Genomic DNA, 23,872 nt, shown 5'->3' on the forward strand with positions numbered 1-23,872 from the left:
ATTTTGAGATTCTAAACGGGGGTGTTAAAAAAAAAAAAAACATTCACTCCCCCCACAGTTGTCATGAAGGTAAACCTGAACTATTAAACGTAAAATGTATTTTTGTACCAGGCTGTAAACATCTTTATCTCTGCTGTGAAGTTGGTCTTTTTAACATGTGAGTCTATGGGGATTTGCTTTGTTATGGAGCCCCTAGTGGATGAAGGGGGAACTGCACTTCCACATAGGCTTCCCTTTTAACCGCTGGAGGTTGCTGCTTGGTTCAGCCATCAAATGACATACATCATACTGTCTGGATAGGAAAGTTAACCACCCCTCCACAACACTGGAGTCACAAAGACAGTCTATCTCTGGTTTAATGAGGAGGGCTGAGCCTAAAACTACCGTTTAAAAACAATCAGCTCCTCACCAAGCTGATCTCATAATTACCCGTAAAGGATGGAGTTCGGATTTGAGGAGCCAGTGGCTCCCAGGCAGGGAGGAGTCAGAGAGACGGGATGAGGAAGAACTCGGGCGGAAGGCGAGATAAGGGTGAAGAGGAGGAAGAAATGTGGAAGGGAGAGGGGGAACGAGACAAACAGATAGAATCCAGCAGAGATCAAAGAGAACGGATGACGACTGTCTGCAGGTGCACAGCGTGTACCCTCACCTCCGTTCTCACATGATCCTCCCATTACATAAGGCTTATAGAGACGGACAGATGACTGGACCGACAGACAGACTCACGAGGAAGAGGAATAAGAGAGTCAGCGTTGACGAGAAGAAAAAAGACAATACAGTCTAAGAAACACATTAAAATGTGTTTACATGTTAATTTTCAGCGGCAAAGTCGTGTGATGCTGAAGGAGAAGAGAAACCATCTGAGACGATGAAAGGAAATGAGAAAAACGAGTATTTGCTAATAATGTACATTTTCCATTAATCTGGAAGTAGATTTCTTTTCGAATCACTGTTTTTTTCTGCAACAGCAGCTGTTTTTAGGGGGGTTAGATGTGCGTCAAGCTTTCCTGCCCGACAGCTCATAGGTTGTCTTGTGGCTAGAGCTGAGACATAGCTGATCAAATATCTGTATCAGGCTTCAATACTGACTTGATTATCAGGTTGAATTCTTTAATCCACCTCGCCAATCCACAGATTAATCTCTCATGGTCCAAGTTTTAAATATTCTGCTTGGTTTGCTATGGTGCAACCAAGCTATGGTTGCTAGCAAACCTTGCTATGGTTTGCTACCATAGCATGTCACTAGTTTGGATATATTTTAGTTAGGAAACACACAAAAAAAAAGGACGACTACAACTTGAAATATGTGTGCAGCCAAGGTAAAAAGTTGTACAGCTAAGGAGGAAGTCCAGCAGACACCCGCTGAAGCGCTCCAGTGGAACGGTAAACTTCGAGACAATGTGAAAACTGAAGGGATTAGCCCAAAGAAAAGTTTCTCCAATTAATCATTCTATCTATTCAGTCTATCTGTCAACGATAATTCTGGAAAAGTCTGCGAGCTAAAATGCTGTAATCCCGTGTGACGAGGCGACTCACATGAAGACGATAAAAGAAAGAGGTGGAAATCTCCGGATTGGGTGGTTTTGCTTAAATGCTGCAGCTTGTTGAGCACAGGACTGGGTGATACGACCATAATCTAATGTCACCATACAGCTCATTTTATATCCCCATAATGACATAAAATTGTTTGTAGACGCTGTGTTTTGTTCAAATGGAGGGACACTGTCCCACCAACACATTAGTAATGGCTAGTGGATTTGATGTCCTGTTTGAAGCTTGAAAAAATTAAATGCTCACTACAGCACAAGAGCAGGAAGTTTCAGAGACATGGAAACCCCTTATAAATACTTTCCAATGGACATGGGAGCAGGACTTCTAATGGAGCTTCAGGTTTACAACATAAAGTATTATATTTTTAAGTCTTGTGTTCATTCATTGGCTCATGCCTTCAAACTGACTCTGACTCAGTCAGGAAACAGGGTTCTGGGTAGGGCTGCACGATTATGGCCAAAATAATAATCACGATTATTTTGAGCAATATTGTAATCACAATTATTAATCATTCATTGTGTCTGGAAAAACTTATTTTTTTTTTCAATGCACCACTTGCAAACAACCTACCTGGCAACTCTACATTATATTATATATTTTCCACGTCGGTCGTTTTATACCAAAACCGCATCCATGTGACAGAAATTTCCCCTCTTATAGGAACAAGCTCATCAGTTTAGGTTGGCTGGTCATCTTTTAGTGAATTATCCTGCTCGGAACCACGTCTGCTACGTCTTCCTCCATATATTGCAAGATGCATGTTGTAAAGCGCATCTTGACGTAAAATACTGCAGTAAAGCACCTTATCGTGACGTAAACGATAGAGTCTCATATGAAACGATAGACATTTTCTATTGTCCAAATGATATATATTGTCGTAGTGCCCAGTCCTAATGTGGAGTGTGAATAGACTGGACAAAAACAATTATTTTTTGTTCTTGCGGCATTGAGAACTAAAACAAAACAAATTTTGTCTGACAGCTGTCAGACTATCTAATGTTTCCAAACCATTCATGTACATCTGCTTTCCTCTAAACACACGGTCTTGGACCCTAAATATTAAAAAAGCCAAACTAAATTATAAATACGTTTATTTTTATTAAGATTTTCAAGTTTTTCCATATATATATAATTTTGAAATACATTTAAATTAAATTTTATATATCTGTTGCCCTCTTAATAAAAAAAGTTACTCAATAACAGCAGCAATAATGATCACAATCACAATAAAATCTCATTTTATATTAGAAAATATCCAAATTCAGAGACTAAAAATCGGACCAGAACCCCAGAAAAGCAGATCGTTGCATCTCTGCGTGTAGCCACTTCGGTGCTCAGAGGAACAACTTTGAAATATCTTCTGGGAGCCATTTACACCAAAGTTTACCGTTCGGGCTGGACGATTTCAGCGGAGAGACAGCTGCACTGCTGCGTCAGCATTAAGTTGTTGCAGCACTACAACGTGATTACATCCACATGCAACACATTTCTGCTGCTTAACACAAAAACAAACTTCTCCTTTTGCAGGACTTACTAAAGTGAGAAGTGTGTGTGTTAATCCAGCATTTATTTTTTTCCACAGAACACTTTTTGCTGTGATATGACATGCAGGAAACATGTCATTGCAAAACGGTGACGCGATCCTTTAGAAATCTACGACAAGTCACTTTGGCTCTTGCTGCAAGATCAAACAAATATGCCAACAAAGTTGTTTAAATTCAGTATTGACTTGAAAACTGTGTTTTTGGGGTCTGCATGTGACTAAAAAGCCAAGGTCTCTGGTTGGCGATGAGCTGATAAAAGTTTGATAACAGATTGGCATCATGCCATCAGGTTAAAAGACAAAGGGGGTGGATTATTGATCTGTGGATTATCAGGAGATGTGCTGCTGCAGTGGTCTCATTTTAATGCATTTCTCTCTACCACTGTGGTCCCAACACTTTGCATCAAGCAAACCACAAAAATCATCGCTTTTTAACAGTGTACCACATGCGCAGCCGCTTACACACAACGCTTGTGTGTGCAGCAAAGTCATGTCATTTGAACTTGATGTGACTGTAAAAGTAGAAGTGGGCTGACACTGACCTCTCTAAGAACTCATTATTTTATGCGTCTGACACATATGTGAGCTTATAAAAGCACCAGTAGACGTGCTCATGTCCGGTTTGTAGTTCGGCTGACAGCTGGCAGACAAAAGCTTTGTGTTTATTTGCATACAGAGCGAGTTAACTGAGATCCCATCTCGTGTGGTCACTCCGGACATGTGGGGATGTATTTTACCACCAGAACAAATTAAGCTAAGCATCATTTAAATGCAACAGTGTGAATAGAAAGTGGTATTTTGTGTTGCTGGTGATGCAGCAGGACTTTACAGGTTAACACTTTAACATATACGACACTCAGCTAAGACGACTTGTATTTTTAAAGCCTCGCCGCAGACAGAGCAGTAAAACGACAGAAGATAAAAATTACACAGAGGACAGTAATGCAGACAGAATGAAGCGAACAAAGATGTTTTAATGAGTTAAGCTGATCTAAATATTCGTTAAAGTCCAGATCTCAGATAATATTTCCATGTTAATAAAATCTACAAATATTGGGCCCATTTTAAGTAGTAATGCGACTCAGAAATGACCATAAAGTTGGTAGATTCAGCTTGTTCAGCTGCGTCTCTGTGAATGATTTCAGTATAAGACAAATGTTTCCATTTTTACCTCCATTAAAAACAACATATTTGTCTGGTTTTCAGGAGGCTGAAGCGACATAAACGTGTTTTCTGCTGGTGGAGTGTGCGTGTTGTGGTGAAACGCTGCCGTGTGACGCAGAAATCATGAACATGTTCTGTCATGAGATAGCTAACGTCAAACTTTGTCCTTGTAGTGACAATTAAAGTGTCGACCTTTTCTATATAAATGTAACTGGCTGCAGTATTTTGACTCAGCTTAATATTAAAGTTGTTTGTATCTCAACTTAGAACACAGAGAAGTTTGTATTTTCATGTCACCTTGCTGTGATCCTTTGTTTCATGTTAGAAATATATTTCTGTGTTAAAACTGAACGAAAGCTGGAATTTAAACATATCTGTTCCGCCAAATATGGAGATCCTTACCTGGAAAAATAACAACAAATCAGTTGGACAACAGATTTATTTAGTTTCTGTTTCCAGTCCTCGATTCGAGGTGCTCCGCTGCGAGCAGCCCGAGCAACTCATTCACGTCTTTATGTTACGCGGTGCTTCAGCTACCTGAACTAGGCCTGCAACTAACGACTATTTTAATAGTTGACTAATGTGTAAATAATTTCTTCTATTAGTCGATTAGTTACGATTATTTCTGTTCCGCCCACCATCTGTGCTTCTAGTTTATGCAGATCTTTTTACACGCTCCAGTATGTTTTACCCCACTCTCTTCATTTACATAATATGAATGTCCCCCTGATTCCCTGTCAGTCACAACATAAAGTCCTTTAGTAAGTTAAAAGAACGACTCCTGAACCAGTTGATTATTAAATTTAAGTTCAACAGCTTGCTACAACATTCAAACTTAGTTTTAGTGTCATACCCAAGCTGTACAGAATTTGCCTCAAAAAGAAAACTCTAATTCATTCATTCATCTTCCTAACCGCTTAATCCAATTCAGGGTGGCGGGGAAGCTGGAGCCTATCCCAGCAGTCTCTGGACGAAATGCAGGGTACACCCTGGACAGCTCGCCAGTCCATCACAGGGAAAACAAAATAAATAAAATATTCATCTTCATTTCATAGAATTGCATTGAAATGATTATTTACATCTAAAAAAGCCTGTTTTGTAGGAAAACCAGGGCTAGAATAATTTAAAACATTCCTGAATCCAAACGGTGATCCGAATCACCACCAAAATTAAATCACTTCTTCCTTTTCACATTTCCAACAACTCCTGAAAATTTCATGAAAATCTATCCATAACTTTTTTAGTTATCTTGAACACAAACAAACAGATAAACGCCGGTAAAAACATAACCTCTTTGGCAGAGGTAACAACAGCACATCGCCACTCGCTAATGCTAACTTTGCCATCCGGAACGCTGGAAACCATGACTCCGAGGTGCTTTCCTTCCAGATGCTCATGCATGACTGTCCTGCTGCTGTGGTTACGCCAACTCTGCGTGGCAGACGACACATTTCACCTGTTTGACACTTTGTTTAGGATGAAATATCCCCCAACTTTGGAAACAAGTTGCGCCGCCATCAGTTTGTTCTTCGTCGCTTAAACAAAATGACATTACTGACCCCAGCGCTTCCTGTGGTGCTTTGCGTCATTTGCTTGGTGTTTAGAGTTTGTGGTGGAAAATACTCTGGTCTTGAGAAGTTGTAATACATCTAAGAGTCAACTGTCTTCTTACATACCACATTTATGAGCATGCATAAAAAGTTCTTATACTGTCTGAAAAGCCGTGGTTGGTAAATGGTGTTAAGTTGCCTGGCGATGCGTTACGGGGGGTTTATAACGCGACGCATCAACAATTAAATTTGCACCAATCGTTGCAGCCTTAATCTGAACAAAAGCATGCAGCATGAGAATAAACCAGGGTAGCAACTGGTCCTGTGGAGAGCCGCAGTCCTGCAAGGTTTAGATGTTTCATCGTTTCAACAAACCTGATTCAAATGAACAAGTCACTGAGCAGAACCTGGGTCCATTTAACTTGACTCAGGTGTTTTTAGAGCAGTGAAAATCTAAAACCTGATGGAATGCTGCTCTCCAGGACCACAGTCACCCACCTTGTAAAACATGTCTGCAACCCATGAGACAGCAACGCCATGTTAATCTGGAGTCTCCCAAACAGAGCCAGACAGAAACCTGTCGCGTCCTGAAGTAGTCTGAAACACCTTGAAGGCAGCCAAGGCTGTGATTAAGCTGGCTGGTTGTGTTTATGTAAGTCTCTTTTCATATATGTGTGTGTGTGTGTGTGTGTGTGTGTGTGTGTGTGTGTGTGTGTGTGTGTGTGTGTGTTGCTTCCATAGCCAGTCATGATTTGCTGCTGCTGCTTTCGAACATCTGTGCACAACTACACAGCTGATAATTACACACCGGCAGCATCAAGAGGAAGATGAAATCTTTAGTTTTAAGGGGCAAGTATCATTACTGTGGTGTTAATGGGAAACAAAATCCTGAACAATCACATCAGTGATGATTTTCAGAGCTCAAGACTTTATCTCCTAATCTGCAGTGCCTGAGCCAAGGTTGGAGTCTTATCAGTTTCAGGCCCTTCTTTCCCTGGAGGAACACATACATGCATGTGCACGTGCTCTGAAACTTGCCCCAGCATGCTTTCCTTCCAGAAAATGACAACCTACAGGGGAACATTCAGCCATAATGAGCTCAATGCAAAGCTCTAGCATAGATCCTACCATTTCTGTGGCATCTGGACTTAAAGAATAAGGCAAAAAAAGGAGAATAAAACGGAAAAAAAGAAGCGAAAGATACAATAGGTTTTTGTGGAAAGATATAGCGAGGTTATGGATCATACATGTGCACGTATCGCAGACAAGTTTTCATGGTTTGATACACCGTCTGTCTGCAGGAAAGGTCGACACCCTGCAGAGTCAAGCCAAGCAATGTTAAATCCAACAAACCAGACAGCTGCTCTGCTGATTAACAACATCAAACTGGGCAGTCAGCTGGCAGAACGAACACGACAACCGCCCTCAAACTGGAAAGCTTTCTCAGAAAAAAACAGCAGCAAGAAGTTATGAAAAGTAAAAGCTAAATTAACAACAGAGGAGAAACGGTAACGAACAAAAGTAATCCTCTTTCTACTACATGGAAGAGATTAAATCAGTGTAGTTTCTACTTGAACATGCTGTTTCTGTTGGTCTAACAAACTCTTTATTTTTGCCTTTTAGAGCAGAAAAGAGCCACAGTGGAGTAATGTGTAGAGTGGTGCAACTGTGGGGACTTCAGAGCGGGACAGATGATAAATATCTGCGTTTAAATCTCAAATCTGGGCTCCTGTGTTGTGGTTTACTCACCAAACTACTTTCATTTTTCTCCAACACACAAACAGTTGCGAAGCCCACACTAATTTAGTTATTGGACTTGGCCATGTGAACACAAGTGTGCATGCATACATGCACATAACCACACATACATGTGTAACCGCATCCCAGAATAGTACCACTGCTCCAAATCCATGGAGCTAGATGAGTGTGACTCACTTTCAAGCTCCCTGCCAATCAATCCGTCTTCTCTTGTCGCCGCCTATGCCCTCTTCTTTCCAAAGATTGCTTTCCATTCAGCATCTTTCCACCCCGACAAAGAGGCTCCACAGTTGATTACAGCGATTCTACGCGTTCTGTTAACAAACGCGACCGCAATGAAACGCAAACAAAAAGCATTCCTTTCTGCATTTGAAATTAATTGTAATGGTATCTTAATAAGTCAGAAAACCTTGCAGTCACGTCCAGAAGAGGAATCACATGGATTTTTTTTATGGCCAGATGGTGCCAAAGGCGCATACGAGACGACAATCTGCATATGTGCTGGTGATTTAATGGGTTCCAGGGCTCAACATGTGTGTTTTATTTAGCTTTTAATTTAGAAATAACAAAAAGGAAATGGGAGTAATCAAAAGCAACAAGCGACTGGCAGACACTGCAGATAAAATATGCTCCCTTTCCTATATAGCGCCTTCAGACAGACCATGTTCTGGTTCTGGTTCTGACTCCAACCTTGATGCTTTCTGGTGAACTCACCTGCACCAGTTTGACTGGAACCAAAGTGGGACGACTTCATGGAAACAAACATATACAGCTTTAAAACGTGGTTCTGAAAGTTGATGGTCAAGTCGTAATTCTACTTTATAATTCAGAAATAATTATTCGGAATTAGATATGACGTGACCCGCTTATCGAAAAAAACAAAACCAAATTCCACTTCCTGCTCCTTTTGTTTTCAGCTACAACATGGAAGAACAAATAACTGTCTTCTCCTCTTCATCAGCTGAGGAAGATAAGGGAGATCGGGTACCGGAGACTCGAGGTAGACGATCACATGGAATCACAACAATCGTCATCACAACAGGAAAAGGGAACGAGCTTTCGCACAACGACCAGATTGACTTAAAATGAAATGAAAGTTTATATGAAAGAGGAATGAATCAGTTTGGAATTAAAATGGGATTACACCAGCTACTTACTAATTATTTTTATTCCAAATTAGATGTTTACATGGTCAGTCTTCTTCTCTTTAAAGCAGATTTAACTTTTATTCGGAATCAAAGAACTAAAACTCAAAACTCAAAGAAAGTCTGCTTTGTTTGGGGAAATGTAAAAGCGACAGAAGGAATCCTGGGTCTCGGTCCACTTCAAGGGAACAAATCCAGGAAGCGGACTACAAAATAGAGTAACTTCCTGCATTTGGTGCAGCACTGCACTATGGGTAAATACATAGCGTTGGCGTTAGGGGTCCTCTGCCTCGTCTGGTGTTCATTCTGTGTCCATTGTTGCAGTGTATTTCTGCAGGATACTTGCAGATAAGACACAATAAAAACCCAAAACAGCCATAGTTTGGTCTCCATGTTTAACTCGCAGGTGCAGGAGACCGTTTTCTTCTTCATTCGGGTCTTGTTATCTTTTGCTAAATACTAGTGCAGCGCCACCTCTGGTGGGAATGGGGATATATTATTGTAATAGTTTGGCGCGTTTGACTAAAGTGCAGCGTGAACACAATCTCAATCCGCATGGATACACCCCCTTACAACTGAACCGAGTCCCCAATCGGACCGAGTCCAGCGGACTATCCTGATGTGAATGCACTAGTCGGCTTCTTCTGTGGTGGCTACTGCAGAGGCTGTCCAGCAGCTAAAATCATGGACATGCAGTTCAACGTGCAGTACCACTTTGTTTTACTGTAGCTGTATTCCTTCTTAGGGTGAATTTAAACATCAATTCTGTTGGGTCCGTTTAAAAAAAACCCTGGTTCGCCTCCGTGGATTGTAAGGTTATCTGAAGTCGCGTGAACTAAGCTCTGGTCCGCTCTAGGAAAAATAAGGGTTTCCATGATAGGCATGAACTACTGCAGCTCCACTAGATTACATGGATTGATTGTGTGGATGCAGAAGTTGTGACCCGACAAGTTTTCTGCCTTTTTAAAAAAAAAAAAAAAAAATAATTAAAAGGGTACTAAAATGGTTTTATATAGCAGATTTTAATGAGAAGCATTTGTACACTTCTGGATCTGATTTTAAAAGTGTTTTCAATGCTCCTTGAAGACTCCCAGTTAGCCCAATTTGGGAACCACAGCATCACTTAGACTGATGATCAGGTCCTGGATATGTTTATTCTCACTGAAACGTAAGTAATCCAGCGGTCTGGTGTTCAGGTGAACCCTGCTTTTTCCACACAGTTTGCAATAAAATCATTATTTTATTGGTGTAACTAACTTTTTGTTACAGTTTGGATGCACCAGCTGGTTCAAAGAACTGGAACCAGTACGGTTCCCTGCTGGTGTGAAAGATGACCAATTGCTGGAGAATAACTAAACAAGACAAGCTGGGGATGACGTTTGTTGTGGCTATAAAATCTAAGTTAAGATGAATTAAATCAAGTTGAAGTAGATACCGATGGAACTGATAAAGACCAGTTAATGGCCTTAACTAGAATCTCTGAGTGGATTAATCAGGTGTGATATTCTGTGTTATTTGTTACCCACCCATGACACCTCCAAACAGCTGTCAGCTCTGCGTGCAGAAGGTTTGTCACCAAGCAGAGGAAAAATGTTTAAACATTTTGTTTTCAACTCAAACATGAATATTTGTCGCGCAGCCAGAAAACTGCGGTTCTGCACAGTCACCCTTTTAGCATTTGCTCATATGATTTATCTTCCACTTGTGGCTCATACAACAATCACAGCGACAGTTATTCGCTCTGGACGACTGTGTCTGTGAACTTCTGGAAATGTTAGAACAGGCAGCGAGGGGCTTTCTACATGTGACGTCTGGCTGCGTTAGTCAGGCTTTCCTCAATGGCGAAGTCACCGCAGTCTTAATTCCTCTATTGCATTAAATCTGGATCTTCCAGTCTGCAGACAGAGTGGCTCGCTCCCTGTGTAAAAACATTAAAGACTGAGGCACGACGGCGTCACCGCAGGGAGATGGCGGCTCAAATGAGCGCAACGCACTCATGAGCTTGAGTGTGAAAATTAAGTGTGTGTGTGTGTGTGTGTGTTAATGCAAAACAGATATCACCCATTTTTATGACATGTGGGGGGTCCAGAGCCGTAATAAATCACGTATGTTGTGAGTGGGTGAGATGAGTGTGTGAATGTCAGAGAGACTAACTGGTTTTCATGTTTCAATAAACCCGAGACCCGCTCGTTCATCACTGCCATCGACTGAGGCTTTCACACATCCAACGGGGACACCAAATGGGTAGAATGGATTAAAAGTGGGTGCAGTAAGCCATTTCAGCTTCATAAATTTGGCATGTTGAGTGATGCTTCAACGGCGTTTTTGGTGATTCAGCCTTTTTTTCCCCATGACATCATCTAATAGAAACTTTGTTCTTTCAACTTGAGGTTATGAAAAGCATCATCTGACTGTCAGGAAACGTACGTTACTGATGGCGGTGGCCTGGTCTAATGCTTATGGCTACTATAAATACGCTCTACCTTTGACGCTGATAAGATCACTGTCTGTTTAATAGCTTGACTTTCTATTATGATTTGCATATTTTTGATGTTTTACCAAGGTGTTTTATGCAGGTTGATCATGATGAACAAAACAAACTCTACCTGAGAGCAATCGATGTGTCACATGATCTCGGAATACACCTGTTCTGGAGGGACCTGGACATCAAGAAGCACCTTGAAGCTCAATGACTTCCAGGGACAAGGACCATTATCACCCTGCTGGCCTCAAGAGATTGAATTTATTTCATGCTGCTGTTCATATTAACATTTAATGCGATGGTCATCAGACTCCCCTATGAACCATCTATAGCACAGGTGTCAAACTCCAGTCCTCGAGGGCCGGTATCCTGCAGGTTTTTGTTGTCTCTGTGCTCCAACATACCTGACTGAAATGAATAAATAGATTGAAAAGAAGCTGCTGGATCCATTTGATTTGAATCAGCTGTGTTGGTAGAAGGAAACAAAAATCTGTTGGACACCGGCCCTCGAGAGCTAGAGTTAGACACCCCTGACGGGCTTGAAAAGACAAACGGAAGTATGAAGGCAGTGTCGCATAACAACGGTTGGAAGAGACGTCTCATCTAGCAAGCAATTTACCCCTCTAGATGGGACATCTAGCAAGGTAAGGACGCTTTAATGGATTCTTTTAGGTGGACTGAAAAGACCCCTGCAGTAATCAAGAAGTCTAAAGATGAAAACCTGGACTAGATTTTCCTGGTTCTGCTGATACATCAGATCTTTTATCTTTTATGTATTTGAAAGGTGACAGGAGGCTGAAATTCACATCTATCTCCATCACTATCCCAGAATTACGGCCTGGTTGCTGCTTTTTAGCTCTTCAGTAACCCTTAATCGTTTCTCTTTGGCTCCAAAATCCGTCACCTCAGTTTTGTTTTTGTTTACCCGAATAAAGTTTATTCACATTCGTTCATTAATCTGCTCAATGCATTTACCGAGATCCTGTACAGGGTCTCCTGGTGACACTGTCACATAAATCTGTGTGTCATCTGCATAGCTGTGGTAACAAAAGCTTGGCACACGTAAGGATTATTGGGCTGTTTCAGTCCCAATTTTCCCTCTTCCCAACCAAGGACGGTCAACACCCAATCTTAGATCGATATGTGGTTCTGTATCCGAGCTGGAAATGGAGCAAACACACCTCACTGGGTTGTTTGAAACTCTGAAACACCCAGATGAGATAAGAATTGTTGGCTAAATATTCTGCAGCGCTTTTTGAAAGTATTTAATATATTTCTGAAAGAGAACAAGGTTTTTTCTGCAGAACAGATGCAGCAGCAGTTCTTACTTATATTTATGCATCAATGTGACACAAATCTCAACTTAAATGTTAATATTCACATTAACAGACATGAAAGTAATGTTGATTATGAGGAATGCCCTCTGGTTTTTAGAGCTTCATTAAAAAAGAAATATATGTACACATCAGCATCATATAAACGCCATGATTTCCTTCTTCACTAAGTTGGTTTTCATTTGTGAAAATGTGAATAAAAAGTAAGTAAAAAAAATAATTTATGACTGCTGACATTTTACACTTTCAGTAAAGCAGTGTGAGGAAAAATGCCAGCAAGTGTCGGGCAGGAAAGGTCTGTGCTGGATCAAATTCATCCAAACAACCACAAAACCAAGCTGGGCTGTCTCCTCACTGCAACCTGTTGGCAGCATTTACCCTCAGCAGCTTTCTGTCAGAGGAAGACCACCTCGAGGGGCGAAGAGCAGTCGTCTACCAACTGGAAAGTCTGGAGATCGAATCCAGGCTTCCCCTGACTATGTGCTGAAGTGTCATTGGGCAAGACACACACATAAAAAAAACACCCAAGTTCTATTCTATTCTATAGTCATTTAGCGGACGCTTTTATCCAAAGCGACGAAGTTGCTCTTTGATGTGCCTATCAATGTGTATATTTAAGTCGCTTTGCATAAAAGCTTCTACTAAATTACAATAGAATAGTCTAGAAAAGAATAGAATAGTATAGAATAGAAAAGAAAAAATATCTAATTTATTTTCTATCGTTCCACTACTGGTTTCTAAATTAGCAGCATTTTTTTTTTTCCCCACTGGTGCTGCAATGTGCTGCCAGTGACTGGATGGAAGTGTGTGTCAATGGCCCCATTTAATGGTGAATTATCTGAAGTAGCCACCCACCGTGGATCGCTCTGCGTGCTAAAACATAACTTTGCTGACTATGTCTTCCTTAAAATTGACTCCCTAAAGAGGAATTAAAAAAAAAAACAACAAAAAAACCCAGCAATAATAGCCATTACACAGAATCCACACCCATAACAGAGGGGATAACTCCAGACGAAACAGCTACAGACAACACACAAACACACCTCTTCACATTCAGGCTTTCTCAGCCTTGGTTTGGCGAACGTGCACCTCTTTCAGACGGAGTTTCTCCTTGTGTTTCATGATTTATTTCAGCTGATTTGTCAAAGCAAATGGGGGTTCATGTCCTCCTCATTAGCAGTAGCTTGGTACCAGTACATGCTGGTAACATATCAGCATCAATAATGAAACAGAATTATGTATCGTTCTGTATCTGATCACCTGACAACACTCAACACTTGTGCAAGATGTTGAGATTTTCACATTTGTGACTCACTGTGGTAGTAGTAATGTGTAATGGTAATCGTGCGCTGAAATGACTAAGTGCCAGAGAGCATAACTTGATTGTTTGCATTCAGATAGATGGGCGAAATTCTCACAAACTGGTGCCTAAAGAGACAAATATAACCGCCATTTTTGATAGCAAACAACAGCAAAATGCAGAATTTTAAATGGAATTGGAAACAGATGAGTGAGAACATGATGAAAAATCTGTGGCAAACCCTCCACAGGAAGGTTACCCTGAAACAAAGCTAGGTGGAAACCTGGTAAAGCCACAATTCTCCTTAAACCCCTTTCTGGAGACGGGACTTTAGAAGAATTGCGGCTCATGCGCTAAACACCATTCAAAGGAAACACCTGCAAATTTCAACTATAGCTTGACAAAAGTTTAGAATTACGCTTTTATTTTGTAAAAAACTAAAGGAAACTTTAAAAAAATAAAGGTTTTTTAGCTAACAAAATACAATTAAAAAAAGTGTGATTTAATTTGTTTAAAGAGAATAACTCACCTGTTCTCTTCTCTCCTTCTTCCACTGTTTTTGTCAAACACGTTAATACGAACATGAACCGTATTAGCCTTTTCTGGTTAGTGACTCGACTCAACTTTATTTATGAAGCCCTTTAAAACAACCAGAGTCCAAACAAAGTGCTTCACACAATCGGCCAAAATAAAAACAGAATAAAACAGTTCAAATGCAAATAAATAACACAATGAAAGAGGTCATACAAGGAACACGAAATTAAAATAAAGCAAACTGAATAAATAGAAAGTAAAACCAATAATAAAAACAAACTAAAGCACACTGACCGGAAGCTGCCTTACAAAAGGCAAATTGCAAAGATTAAAGGCCATTAATAAAAAATGGGTTTTAAGATGAGTTTTAAAAATAGACCTCTAAGAGGCAACGACGTCTCTAATCTAAATTCAGGGCAATGTAAAGAAAATAAAAGACAGCAGGCTAAATAAACAAAAAAAGAGCCTTCAGTCTCACGGCATCAGGGGGTAAGATTAAGTCTGTGACGATATGCGTTCATCCGGATTTGATTCAATTCCGATTTGGTGCCAATTCGATTTAAACAGCAATTCTCACAAGCCAGACCATCATTCTGCTGCTTTAACTCCCAAGTAGACAAGTAAAAAGATAAACTAAAACAATAAAAATGTTTTAATGGAGTATTTTTACTTTTTTTTTTTTTTTTAAATCTATTTTAAAATTGTGAAGCCAAAAATCTCAACATTAAATTTTCCCACCTCTTGGTAAGATCACGCAAAACAGATTCAAGTCTGCAGAAAAGAACATGTGGCCGAAGCTGGAAATCTAGTATCCTGACAGGTGTTGCCGAGCGCTTCGTCATGCTGCTGAACTCAACTTTATCTGCTCGCTGAAGCGAATCGCCGGTTCCACAAGACCGGCTCTGTAGTTTCATTTTCCCTGCTGGGAGTCAGCTGTGACAGGGTCGACACAGATTCACTCAGTCAGACATAAATACTTACAGATCTGAGCCAACAGGAGGTGAGATGATGAGCACATTATTTGGGTTAAAAGCGTCTGTACATTACAAGTGAGAAGAACTGCTGCCGGGACTTCAACCAGCTTCGGGACTGATCAATCGGTGTGAATGTGTAGAAACTGTGGGATTGCTCCAAATTTTAGAGTAATGACTATTTTATATAGATACAAACACACCCGTTTGCCTAAAAATGAGCAGAAAACAAGCTTTCCTTGAAATGTTAATGCTTTGTTGTTGCATAAACAACCAGACAATCGGATTTTAAGAATGAGCGCTGCTATAAAATTGTTATTACTGCATAAAGACTATGTGAGTCATAATAGTTTCGCTGTACAGAAGGAAAGATTTATGCTTTCAATATTAAAACAGCATCACAACCACCCACACCACACCTGGAGGCAACATCTACTCTGCCTGTTTGAAGACGGTTAAAACCTCGTGTGAAGGCTGTCAGACCTACAAGCACAAGTCAATGAAAATAAAAACAACTATTGTTTTAAGTCGACTTGTTTGTGTCCTGAGGCTGCTGTACACCAGCTGCATTCTGTGCAGGCATACCTCTCAACTGAAGCTTGAACTGCGCTGCAGCCACATGCCGGCTACAATTTCTATGCTTACTTTTTTTTTTTTTTTTTTAAATCCGCCAACCGGATGCTGCAGATCGGCAGCGCACACGTTTAAACGTGTCTGGATGTATTTTAGGACCAGTTTTATAGAAAGACGGCGTACAGTTACGCTGAGCTACGGTTATGTTGTGACAAAGCCATTAACTGGACCAGTGACCCATCCCAGTATACATGCACTGGGAGAAACAAGCTATTCACTAAAGGCATGTTGACCTTTCACCAACGGACCTTTCATGGTCCTGTGTTTACTAATTGTAAGTTTATGCAGATTCAAGTCTAACTAATATATATATATATATATATATACACACACACACACACACACACACACACACACACACACACACACACATATATGGGTGGGAAAATCGAATTGAAAATTGAATATTGGGATTTTTTTGCATCACAATTTTAAAATAGATTTTTTTAGTTAAAAATCTTTTTTTAAACAAATAAAAATAATCCATTATAAGTTTTTTTGTCAGTTTTATTGTTTTTATTGATCTTTTTACTTTTCTCTTGGGCATTGTAACAGCAGAATGATGGTCTGGCTACTGTGTTGTTTCTTCCTGGCTGAAATGAAAAAAAATGACGGGCCAAAAAAGTTTTGTACATGTTTTTTTTTTTTTAAATCTACAAAAATCAGCAATATCGAAAAATTGGGAGAATTGCAATTAAAATCAAATCGGCACCCAAAACATCGGAATCGAATCGGGACAAAAGCGTATCGTCACAGCCCTAATATTATATATATATATATATATATATATATATATATATATATATATATATATATATATATATATATATATATATATATATATATGTATATATATGCATACATACATACATCATAGTAAAAGAAACCCCAGTAAGAGCTCAAGGTGACAAGAAAATTGTGAAGCTTTTTAACCAATAATAATTTTTTAAAATTCAGTCTTTTAGTTTTTTGTCCTCTGAAGTAGTTTCTTAATTTAATTTTCCTGTACAGGAAAGCAGGAAAAGCACTCAGTTGGTCCTAGATTTCCTCCAAGGAAACACACAAAGTCATTTGTATTCATGTGACGTCATTACGCCGCTGCTGAGTGCAGAACAGCGCGAGCTTTGGCCGCGACTGATAAGAACAAGATGAAGATCAGGCAAGGCCTTTATAAGGCGGAGATACTTCGCAGGTAGTATTTGTGCTGCTCTAAGGCCTTATGTCTACGGGGAAGACAAGTTTGTCGACTTGATGACCAACTTTAAAAAGTAAGTGCAGCAGCATGCGGTATAAACGGTGCAGGAATGAACGCACCGATCCCTGCAGAAGCTGGGATCTATAGACCGACCCGCTGGAGGACAGACCATTATTATAATTATTATTATTATAAAACTAACGTCTGATTATCAGCGACACAGACGTGTCAACCAGCTGATATCAGTAAATTCTGCCTTTGTTTAAAATATAAAAGGTTTCTGGTGACGACAACGCACCTTTTTAGTGGAACTTTTTGCATAATTTTTTATTAAAATATTTTCCACAGCTGCTAAAAGCGACAGGTGTGGACGAGCATAAAGCTGGACTGTCAGGCTTTCCTGTGCAAGGCTTTGCTATTTGTTTAGCCAGCATGTCCCACCTCAAGCAACCTGTTGTGTGGTGTCTGAGCGTGGCATGGGTCAACAAAGCCACGGCGCATACACACTTCCAGGAAAAACCGCATCGACAGATGATCGAGGCGAGCTGACCCGGGCCTCCGTTTGACAGCACACCAGAGGAATACTTACGTCACGCTGCTGTAGTTTTTCCAGGGTCTGCGTGCCCAGACTTGGCTCGGTAGGAATCAGGAATGTGATCAGGTCAACCTTTGAGTCGACCAGATCACTCACACAAACCACATAATGGTGGAAAACCTTGGGAGGGGGGGGTGATGTTTACATGTTTTGGATATTTAAAAGGTTTTACAGCATTCTTTTGTTCAGACTGTCAGATACTGGAGCTTTCATACAAATAAAACCTTTAAAATCTGCTTTATTTTTTCTAAACTTCGTTTGAACTTTTCTAATATTTTATGTTTTATTTCTTTATTTATTAGAAGACTTTAGTGCTTTCAGACTTTTAAACTTATTTAAGGCATAAATATGACACTAAATCCTCATATGTTCCACAAAAATGTCCTTTTTCTAAAACAAAACAAAAAACAAACAAACAGTAACTCCTTTTTTTTTTTTTTTTAAAGTGGAACTATTATGTACATTTCAGGCTAATTTATTTTTATTTCTGAGACCAGAAGGGCTGGGATTGATGGAGTTATTGCCACAAATCACTTTATTTACTTCAGACCGACCCTCTCCGTAGGCTGTCAGATCAGCTTGTGGGCAAAACGAGTGGATTGAGACTCTTCTGCATTAAGCCCCGCCTCCCGCCACTGCGCTACATCGGGAGCGCGCACCGTACCTGCTTTCGCCGTCATTGTAACATCTCATAAACAGAAGGATTAGGCTCATATGAACTCAATAAAAAACAAAATATAATGTCAACACATAGCATCCAGCCCTACATGTTGGAACCTGAATCAGAGCCTGAAAACGAAGTGGAAAACAGCAACCCACAGCAACGAATGCAGCAGGATGTCTCTCTTTGGTAAACTCACCAGCCATCGTTGGAAATAACTTTATCCCACGTTTTCCACCCGCCTGATGTATTTGTACATGCCCTTGTTAACCAGTAGAAGGTAACCAATCACCAAACCTTATCCCCCGGGACGTCACAAGGATTTCCAAGTAGAAAAAACTCTCTAAAACTACGCGTTTTTCGTCGCCATGGAAACCGAATGGAGAGAGTGCTGGAACTCAAACTCAAATTCAAACATGCGTTTAGGTGATAAAAAACAGCGCCGTTCACATGTCTGATGAGGATTCAACATTGTAACACTGTAGAAAGCTCAGAAACCCCTTTAAGCTAAACATTCTTATAAGAAATAAACTTCTCAGAATTTGTTTTTAATATTAATTACGCATCTTTTTTTTTAAACGTAGTGTTAGATTCATCGCAAAGAGCCAGAAAGTTCTGGACAAATTTGTGTCTTTTACTTGTAGTAGATTTACAAACATCAGTTGTCTGAAGCAGCGGGCTAACGGCGAGCTAACGGCGGGCTAGCGGCGGGTTACTGTAGCAGCGCAGAGTTCATGCTTTTTACGTTGGGAGTTGGAAGCGAAGTTGGGAAGCTTTTTTAACCCCCAGTGAAGCATTTATCTGAGATAAACGTTCCTCTATATTAAAAAATAAACTGGCTTAGTTTCATGATCTTTCATGTTTACAGTGAATTCTGTTTATAATGTTTGATTCTATGAACATGGATTTCATTTTCCATGACAACTTATTTTTATGTACTATATTTCATATTTCATAATAAATGTCTAACCATTATATTCCAATCTTATTATCATTTACAACAATATTCTATTATTCAAATTATTTTATATTTGTTGAAAAACATTTTAACATGACTTAATTCATATTTGTAGTTTATTTAACTTGCACAATTTTTTTTTAATTATTTGTCTTTCTTATCTCTTTAATCTTATTTACCAGATAACCTCTTTTATAAACTTTAATTCTTTTTTTTTTTTTACTATTTATTTCATATTTAATTTTATACATTTACGATACAAATGTTTTACATATATCATTTTTATTTTATTTTTTGTACTATTACTAATTTATTCTAATCCCAGCATAAATACTTGAATTGTACAAAAATACTTAATTTATGTTTTATTTTCCTCTTTTTTTTTTAAACAGCCTCCTTTATTCTATTATATTGGCTTATATTTTATATATGGCCTTGCAATAATATTTTATATTTTACATATATATAGTAAATATTTGATGATAATTAATACACAACTGTGATAATTGTACCATCTTTACTCAGCAGCTGGTGACAAGCAGGAACTAAGTGTGTAATAATAACCACTGTTATTCCATCTTCCTGAATCTGCATGAAGACATTTTTCCTCCTCTAATTACAGCAAGTGGAGTCAACTGAACAGTTTTGCTCGCTGGTAAAAGCTGAACACTCACCGTGTTGCGACCACATCAACCAACTGGAGGCATCTGGGCTCGCACGTGCCTGCTGTGTGTGAGCGTGCACGCCAATGCACTTCTACTCAGACACACAATGCGCTCACAGTAATAAACAGCAGCCCTGTCCTGACCAGACTTGCTCATGTATGGCTCCTTTCACTCCACACACACACGCGCCCGTGCGATGCAACAAAGCGTGCTGGCCGTCTACAGCTGTGACGTCTCACATGTGGCGCGTTGTTGATATAAGTAGGAACACAAGCGGAAAATTGGAGCTGGTGCTGGTGGGGCCAGACTGCTGACTTCCTGATCGGAACAAGAGGGGGGGAGGCTGACCTAATTTATTTATTTTAATGCATATATATATCCATATTTATATGTGCATACAGCACACGAGTCTCAGCTTGACCCTCCAGAAGCTTATCAGGCAGAAAACAAAGTAATAAGAGCAACAGAGAAATGAGCACATCCCCGTCAGAGCGAGACAGGTTTGGTTTCCAGCTGTGACTCAGAGAGAAAACACAGCTTTACTTTAATCCCTAGAAACTAAAGGAAGTTGGTTTGAACCGCACTGTAAATGCTGAAAAACAGGAACCGCTGAAAACTACGTTTGCTTTCACTTAAGAGGCGAGCCGTGGCAGCAACGGCAGCGTAGCGTGCAAGCCGTTAAGCACAACCAAATGAAGAAAAGGTGGCTGCAACGAGAGCGTTTAAATCTAAAAGGGAAGCCTTGCTGATCCCGAGCCTCTGGACGGTGGAAGTCATTAGGAGAGAAAACAATGTTCAGACCTCTGAAACAGACAATGACAGCTGAGTTGTTCTCTAGAAATAAAGTGGCCTCTTCTGCACATTCGCAAAGGGACCACTTCATTTCTCCCTAAAAAAAGATGCTTCTGTTCAGGTTATTCGTTATCGCTCGCCATATAAAAAGCCAAAGCAAGCAGCAAAGAGATCTAGAAGCCATATTTCTAATTATGATGTTGTGTTGTGGCGAGGCATTCCCCTCTTTAGGCATCTATTATGGGCGCTGGAGCTTTGCCTGGCCGAGATAACCACAAAGCACCTCTGACTAAACTGAATTTAAGAGCACCTAAATGCACAATGGAGGGAAATCACAATCATTTCAGTGAAACAAACAATGTCACAGAAAAATGAGAGGAATTTTAGACTGCAAGGCCTGAAATTTCCAGAGCAGGACTCCTCTTATGACCCTCAGAGAATCAGAAGAAGAGTCAGAACCATTCGGGTCTGGTTCAGGAGTGTCGGCTTGCTGAAGTATCTTGGAGGAAGTAAAAAAAAAAAAGAAAGAAAAGAAGCTTTTTTGGCAAACAATCAGCTGCACATTTATGTTCCCAATCCAATCATGTGGTCACCTTCTTACTTTCTCAATGGGTTTGTGATGCAACAAAAGGAAATGTGAGTGGACTTTGCATTTGTTTGGATTATTTTAGTCTGTTTCTGCTCTTAAAAACTTGCTTTTTCCAACCAAATCTGCTTGTTTTGTGGCATTCCTGCTAAATAAATACAAAGTTTGCTTTTATTTTCTCACCTGCTTTCCTTGCTGTTCGTTTGCACCAGAAGCCAAAGCCTGGTGTGGGGTATTATACCATTAAAACCAGTTGTTGAAAGCTATTTTTCCACTAGGTTTTGCTGGGAAAACCATCACAAAACGTGGTGTTATTGTGGTGCACCTTGGCCCTGACCCTGACTCTTTACGGTGATACTGGAAATCAGCTCCACACTAAGTTTCTACCCAATTAAAAGTTAAAATAAGAAAAATGAGAGGAATTTCAGACTGCAAGGCCTGAAATTTCCAGAGCAGGACTCCTCTTATGACCCTCAGAGAGACAGAAGAAGAGTCAGAACCACTCAGGTCCGGTTCAGGAGTGTCGATTTGCCGAAGTATCTTGCAGGAAGTTAAAAAAAAAAAAAAAAAAAAAAAAGGCTTTTTGTCCAACTATCAGCTGCACATTTATGTTCCCAATCCAATCATGTGGTCACCTTCTTACTTTCTCAATGGGTTTGTGATGCAACAAAAGGAAATGTGAGTGGACTTTGCATTTGTTTGGATTATTTTAGTCTGTTTCTGCACTTAAAAACTTGCTTTTTCCACCCAAATCTGCTTGTTTTGTGGCATTCCTGCTGAATAAATTAAAAAGTTTGCTCTTCTTTTCTCACCTGCTTGCCTTGCTGTTCGTTTGTACCAGAAGCAAGAGACTGGTGTGGTGTGGATTACCATTAAAACAAGTTGTTGAAAGCTATTTTTCCACTAGATTTTGCTGGGAAAACCATCAAGAAACGTGGAGTTATTGTGGTGCACCTTGGCCCTGACCCTGGAATTCCGCTTCACATTGTAAGTTTCTACCCAGTTTAAAGTTTAAAAAAATAAGAAGGATCTGCTCCGTAAAACCAGTTAAAAGTTTACTAACATGGTTGTAGGAAAGGCAGACTGTAAAAAGGTACCGGAACAATAACAATCCGCTCCAGCGCCATAATTCAGTCACACTTTCCCTGCAGCGGAGAGTTAGCATGCTAACCAGTTAGCACGCGTTGTTTTCATTTAAAAAAAAACAACAAAACAACAACAAAAAACTTTTATGTGTGTGTGCATGAACTCACCCGTCTCTACCGGGGTTTTCATCTTTGTTGTTGTCTTCGGCGAGCGGTTTCGATGACTTTTCCTGTCGACTGGTAACTTTAGACGTGAGTTGGTTAGCTCGTAGCCGAGCTAGCACCGCGGTCGTTCCTCCGGTGTGGTTCTCACGAGCGGCTCGCTGGAGAGAAGCTGCCCGAGAAAGAGGCTTCTTCTGCGGGTTGAAAAGATGCACTTCACTCCGAGGAGACTTGCACTTTTTTCACGTTTTTTTTTTTTTTTTTTTAAAGACTTGCACTTTAAAAAAAAATAAATAAAAATAAAAAAAACAACAACAACACCGATGTGTGTTGAGAAACTTTTGCTACGGAGTTAATTTGTCAGTTCGGAGGGGGGGTTTGGAGAGTTTCCCCGAAGTGTCCGGAGGGGGGCGGGAGGGGAATCCAGTCGTCCGGGTCTGAATGGCGCAGGTCAAAGTTTGGAGGAGTCGTGGTGCCTTTGGTCGGTGCTGGCTGGAGCAGCGGAATGCGGAGAGTTTAAATTTTCATCCAATTTGTTGCAGCGATGTCGCATGGCCGAGCCCTCCTCCACATCATCATCGTCATCATCATCCCGACTACAGCGGCGCTCCAGGAAGGAGTAGAAGTACCGAAGCAGACTCGGTTCTTTTTCTGGCCCCCCTCCTCTTTCTCCGGCTCACACTTTTTCTTTTTCCACTCACTCAGTCACTTCGTGTTCTCTCAACCCCCTTCGTTGGTCGGGGTGTCGTGTTTCGCTCTCCTCCTGCCACACGGGGCCGCCCACGCCGACCCACAGAGGGAGGGAGAGTGGAACCGAACGCCCACTTCTTGCCAAAGATCGTCTGTGTATGCAGAAGATCACTATTTCCTATAAAACAGGAGCAAGGAGGACATTTTTAGGAATTTTAAACATCTATCTATCCATCTATCATTTTGTTTTTAATGGATCTAGAGTCTGAATAAAGAACGAAAGAAAGTATCTATCTATTTTTTCCTATTTTTTGTTTAGTTTTTTATTGGACCTAGAGTCTAAATTTTTATCTATCCATCTATCTATCTATCCATCCATCCATCCATCCATCTTGTAGATTTGTTTGTCATCAGCATAACTTTAGTTATTTTTCATGACACTGTATTGGTATTTGGCTCAGTGTGTCACTTTCAGGTTGCTGATTAGATTGAACTCTGCTTTTACATGACCATGGTTT

At 40.2% G+C, this 23,872-nt stretch overlaps 1 protein-coding gene across 1 annotated transcript in view; it reads right to left on the reverse strand.

The window, feature by feature from the left end:
- The window catches only part of erf (Ets2 repressor factor), a 59,268-nt gene extending 35,687 nt beyond the window's left edge, over positions 1 to 23,581 (reverse strand). Inside the window, exon 1 of the mRNA XM_079258498.1 lies at positions 22,671 to 23,581. Coding sequence (XP_079114624.1) covers positions 22,671 to 22,692 — 22 coding nt within the window. The 5' untranslated portion in view covers positions 22,693 to 23,581. The remainder of the gene's footprint in view (positions 1 to 22,670) is intronic.
- Between the last annotated feature and the right edge of the window lie 291 nt (positions 23,582 to 23,872).

Source organism: Telmatherina bonti, assembly GCF_933228915.1.
Source record: "Telmatherina bonti genome assembly, chromosome: 19".
Classification (NCBI taxonomy): Eukaryota; Metazoa; Chordata; class Actinopteri; order Atheriniformes; family Telmatherinidae; genus Telmatherina; species Telmatherina bonti.